This window comes from Cupressus sempervirens, chromosome 3 (assembly GCF_028749045.1).
Source record: "Cupressus sempervirens isolate cs-2001-9-10 chromosome 3, ASM2874904v1, whole genome shotgun sequence".
NCBI lineage: Eukaryota > Viridiplantae > Streptophyta > Pinopsida > Cupressales > Cupressaceae > Cupressus > Cupressus sempervirens.
In genome coordinates this window covers 610,111,175-610,116,380 of record NC_143120.1, presented here as the reverse complement: position 1 = coordinate 610,116,380, position 5,206 = coordinate 610,111,175, and the positions used below count along the sequence as shown (strand labels likewise).

Below are 5,206 nucleotides of genomic sequence, written 5' to 3'. Positions count from 1 at the left end.
TTAAGCAAAGATCCATTTCTTTCATTGCTCAGGTTATGTGATCAGTTTTCCTAATCTTATTTTGGTATATGTTATGCATTCAAAGTATAGATGTAAGAATAGTTTCAAGGATTTTCAAATAACAAGGCTTGGCTTTGGATGTAATTTAAGTCTATCGAATAGTTCATTCAATCAAGCACACCAAATTATCTAACCATGTTAAGTCTGAACCGAAGACATATGTCATGCTATGATTTCCTTCTCAAATCAGCTTGTCTTTTAAATCTGAATTATAACCCTTTGAATTTTCTTAAGAGAAGTCCTTGAGTCTCAAGGACAGCTTTGTGCCAATATTAAATTACTATCTTCCATCATCTGAGTTTCAGCAATGAATTGATATAATCTATGAACAAACACCCAAAGACTCACCCTGGCTGGATGGGCAAGAGAGAGGGTGAAGAGGTGGAAAGGAAGTTCTGCAAAAATAAAGAACAAGAATCAGAAACTTTAATTTCAATAAGCTCATGTTTGTCCAATTCATATACTTTGTTATCAAGTTGATCGATGGGATTAAGTACCAGGATGCTTAGTGGCTGGACAAGGTGTTTCATGTCTATTTTGGGTTGGGAGGATCTTTCTCGAATGAGATTATGTGGAGATATTTTAAGAGTCCACAGTTGGGAGATTAAGCCCCTGACAATGTTTCCTCTCTCCACAAGATGTCAGGACATGCACCAGATAAAAATAAGTTATGCCTTCAAAAATTTGGCGAAAACAGGTATTTTACTTTTATGATGTTTATACGAATAGAAGATATGATGTATTGATTTATACAATTGATTCAGTTATTCCTTTAATGAAAGCAACTCTTCGTCAATGTAATTGGCAACTAGTTAGAACGACTGATCTTGCAACTGAACATGAAATATAACTATATGCAAGAGATAGGTTTATCTGGTGGATTGTTATTTTTGTCTTCATTTATTTGAATAATGAATATGAGCGTACCTTCTAACTGAATGTTATTATCATAGTTAGCAATAGAAAGAAAAAGAATGATATAGTGGTATTTGATGCCCTAAATGATACAGTGGTATTTGATGCCCTAAATGATACAGTGATATTTGATGCCTAGATGATATATTGGTATTTTTCATTACAATAAAGTGGTATAGCTATTTGCTCCGTAAGTAGTATTTATGAACTAACCTGGGTTTTGCAAAAGCATCCCTGGACAGATTTTCGTTTTGAATTCTTCGGTATGTAGATTTCAAATTCCTTGTTAAATTCATTGATGATGTCTTCAAATGTTAGTTATGAAATTTCCATTTAATTGATTGTAACCATTAATCTCATTCACATGAATGTATCTGTTATAACTATCTTCCTATGAACATGAATTATTAACTATATTTTTTTGATATGCTAGTTGTTAGTTAAGACCCGGATAAGTAGTTGTTACAATAAGTCTCCTTTATTTAATAATTGCCCAAGTCTGGGAGACTACAAAGACTTCTACTACCTTACCTTTTATCTCTTGAGTCTCAAGAGAAGAAACAATCATTACTGCAATACCAATTTATCTTATTTTAAATGCATTTTAAGTCGGTTGCCTGAACAGACAATTGCTGTGGGCTAATAATCAATAATAAGTACCATCACTGTCATTGATGCCTTGATGTACATTACACATCTAATCTTTATAGTTCGATTGATAAATTCTGGTAAGCTGTCAATTGTAAGTTACTTCAGTCTGTAACATTCTACAAGTATGGCAGCAGCATATCCCACTCACTCTAATGAATACAAGGCATGAATTTACAAATTTGAACATGCCTAATATGTCAAGCCCACTTTGAAAGTGAAACTCGATACAATTAATCTACATATTCTCAGATTATCAATATTCATTATAACAAAGATAAACAAATGCAGCATACATCACAAACACTGATTTGTCACTAAATCATTGCTAAATAATAAATACCCTCAATGCTCAATGTCAGTCTTTAAGGGAGGTCATGACCAATTACTATAATGAAATAGCTGATAAATAAAGGCATCACCTTCTTAACTCGCTTAATGCACTACCAAAGAAATCTAAGCAAGAAAAAACTGCAAAATGACTCATAAAGGCAAGTTAGAAAAGTATGACAAATTGAAAATGCCATAAGTTTAAGTGCTGAGTACCCCCATGTGATGAACATATATTTTAGCAAATATAAAATAAAATTTCCAACTCTTCATAGCAGTGCTAACATGCTTCATTGCTCTTCACTTCAGGTCAAGATGGAGTTTCACAATTACAACATTATTTTCTAAATGGCAGTTCAAACTGAAATTGTAACAATTTGTTACAGATTCAAGAAGCAACAAAACTACTTTCACCGTAGCATAATTGAAACATTAAAGTCAAGACAGTTTTCCAGTTGCACCATAGCTCTTAAAACCTGAATGTATATTACTCTGGAGAAAATGTTCCTGAAATTATGGCCAAACTATTTTCTTTCCAGCACAAACATATTCCTTCCACATGACCCGGGCTTTGGAAGACACAAAAGATTCAATGTTTAAATTTCATATTCTGATAATCCATGAAAAAGAAAACTCACATGGCTTTTGATTATCAGAAAGTCGGATAGCTTTCCTCATTATGCTGCGATCGTAATGAAAAACGCAAATCCACAGAGAAGCAATTGAAGCAAACAAACTAGCTACCAAAATTTTAAAAAGCCTACCAGTCTTTGAATCTGTGAAAAACTTAAAAGCATGACCCCATAACCATCACCATAATTCAAAGAGGAGCTAGTTTCTTCTTCAAAACATCCATTACAGAGCCAAAATCTGCTTTTACTGGCAAAGGGGGATTTGCATATCGGCACTTCATGTCTGAAATCTTCTGAGAATGATAATCAATCTTTGACTGTGTAAATTTTAGCCCATGAGCAGTGCTGACCACTACAGTTCTATCGTTGAGCCCAATAACACCTTTATTTCTGAGTTTCAGCAATGCCGCTAGAGCAACTCCAGTATGGGGGCATATAAACATACCCTTTAAATCTGCCTGAGCAGCAGCATCCATCAACTCCTCCTCCGTAGCCTCCTCAACTATTCCATCACAGCTCTGTAGTGCAAAAACTGCTCGGTCGATTGACACAGGATCACCAATCTGGATTGCAGATGCAAATGTTGAACTAGCCTTCACAGCCTTAAAGTCCTTCCATCCTGACTTATAGTACAAATACAGGGGATTGGCATTAGCGGCTTGTGCACAAACTAGTCTGGGAACCCTATCTACCAAGCCCAACTCTTTACACATCTGGAATCCCTTGTAAAAAGCATAGATATTGCCCAAATTGCCACCAGGTACAATGACCCAGTCGGGCACTTCCCAGTCAAACTGTTGCAAGATTTCGATTGCGGCAGTTTTCTGCCCTTCCAACCGCAGGCTATTCAAAGAATTAGCCAAATAGATAGGCAACTCGGCCGTCACCTCTCTAATCAACCTCATACACCCATCAAAGTCAGTATCCAAACTAAGCACCAATGCACCATTGGCAATAGGCTGAACCAACTGGGCGATTGAAATCCTGTTTGCAGGAAGGAAAACAATAGCAGGGATCCCGGCGGCAGCACAGTAGGCTGACAGGGCAGCTGACGTGTCCCCAGTGGAAGCACATCCCACACCCATAAGAGGCCTGTTCATCTTCCTAAGCCTATTGACCTGGCTGACAAGCACCGTCATCCCCAAATCCTTAAAACTCCCTGTATGACTAATCCCGCAGTGTTTCACCCACAGATCATTCATACCCAATATCTCTTTCCCATACCTCTCTGCCCAAAACAGATTAGAGTTCCCCTCAAACGCACTAACAATATGATCATTATCAATCTCAGGCAAAACCCACTCTTTCTTACTCCACACACCAGACCCGTAAGGCCAGGTGGTCTTTCCTACTCGTGAATCAAAAAGATTTCTCCAGTATTGGCCGTCATACCTTTTGAGAGCCTCCATGTTGTGTTGGACGTCCAGAAGGGCTCCAGATCGGCTCCGGTAAACTATTTCGTCCAATGAATACTCCTCATCTGTAATAGTACCTGGACAGAAGGGCACATACTTGGCGGAAAACTCTTGACTTGTTCCACTTCCATGCAACCTCGCTGCTTCTTGCCTGATGTTTTCTTCTCCTGGCCTGGCCCTCCTGTTGCTACGATTATTCTTGGCGTCTTTAGCAGTTGACGTTGGCCCAGGGGCATCTGCAGACACCGTTCCAGATTCTGCTCTAACTACAAATCTTCCATTGTTATCCACTTCTTGCTGGCTTACTACGCCTCTGCAGTGAAAACCAGAGTCTCTAAGTTTGTACTGGATACCCATCTGATTGAATTGAATACTCCTCTGCTTGTGTCGAATGCCCACTTGATGAGTTTGTAGAAGTGGTGAAAGCATCTGCATCATTGCTGAGTTTGCTAGGGCCATTACAACAGCATAAAATTCTCTAGCTATCAGTTTCTCAACTAGGTACTGGTTATTGAAAACCTTGAACACTTAGCAGAACCAAATCTAAATTGGCGACCACAGCGTATATTGTATCGTTATATACTGCCCCTCGTCGGGAGCTAGGTCATAATTCGACGAGCTTCTCACTTTTATACATGTGCGACGGCTCCTCCCAATCACGAGTCTGTTGGACCTTGCTAGGTTGTTTTTTTGAAGCATATTAGGGAAGAGGCTAGCTGCCTAGTGCACCTATTGTATATCAAAATTTGCCGATCTTTTTGGGTAAACTTTTTTTTGGTGACAAGAGCTTAAAGCTAACTTTTTGGCTTTCCCACATTTATAGAGCTCTTTGTAGAACTCTTAGAGTGTGAGGTAGTCTACAAGTGTCATTCTAAAGCATTCACTCGATACTAGCCTCTAAGACCCCCCAATAGCCACTCATCCCAAAAATAGTACTTTTTGCACAAATGGACCAATCAGCAATCAAGAAAATTCAAAAATTATCAACTATTAGTGCAACCAAGAAAACTAAAAATTGAAGTTAAAAAATGATCAACTATTAATACATGGGTGATCGACTATTTGTACATGTGAGATCATTTTTTGGGGCTTTTTATAGCAGTAACTAGGGGGAAAGGTAGTGGTAATTGAGGGGGTGGATGTGGTGTGGCAATTCATACATGGGCAGCAACTGACTCGTTTCCCCTATTGAAGGTAAGTTTGCAA

At 38.3% G+C, this 5,206-nt stretch overlaps 1 protein-coding gene across 1 annotated transcript; it reads right to left on the bottom strand.

Moving 5' to 3' along the window:
- Positions 1–2,420: 2,420 nt before the first annotated feature.
- On the bottom strand, positions 2,421–4,671 carry LOC149568154 (threonine synthase, chloroplastic-like). The gene has a single exon (XM_089821155.1). It carries the CDS (start codon positions 4,457–4,459, stop codon positions 2,774–2,776), a length of 1,686 nt encoding a protein of 561 aa, XP_089677281.1. The 5' UTR covers positions 4,460–4,671; the 3' UTR covers positions 2,421–2,773.
- Positions 4,672–5,206: the final 535 nt, after the last annotated feature.

Excerpts from the sequence above, each read along its gene's own strand:
- LOC149568154 (XM_089821155.1), bottom strand. The coding sequence starts at position 4,459 with ATGGCCCTAGCAAACTCAGCAATGATGCAGATGCTTTCACCACTTCTA.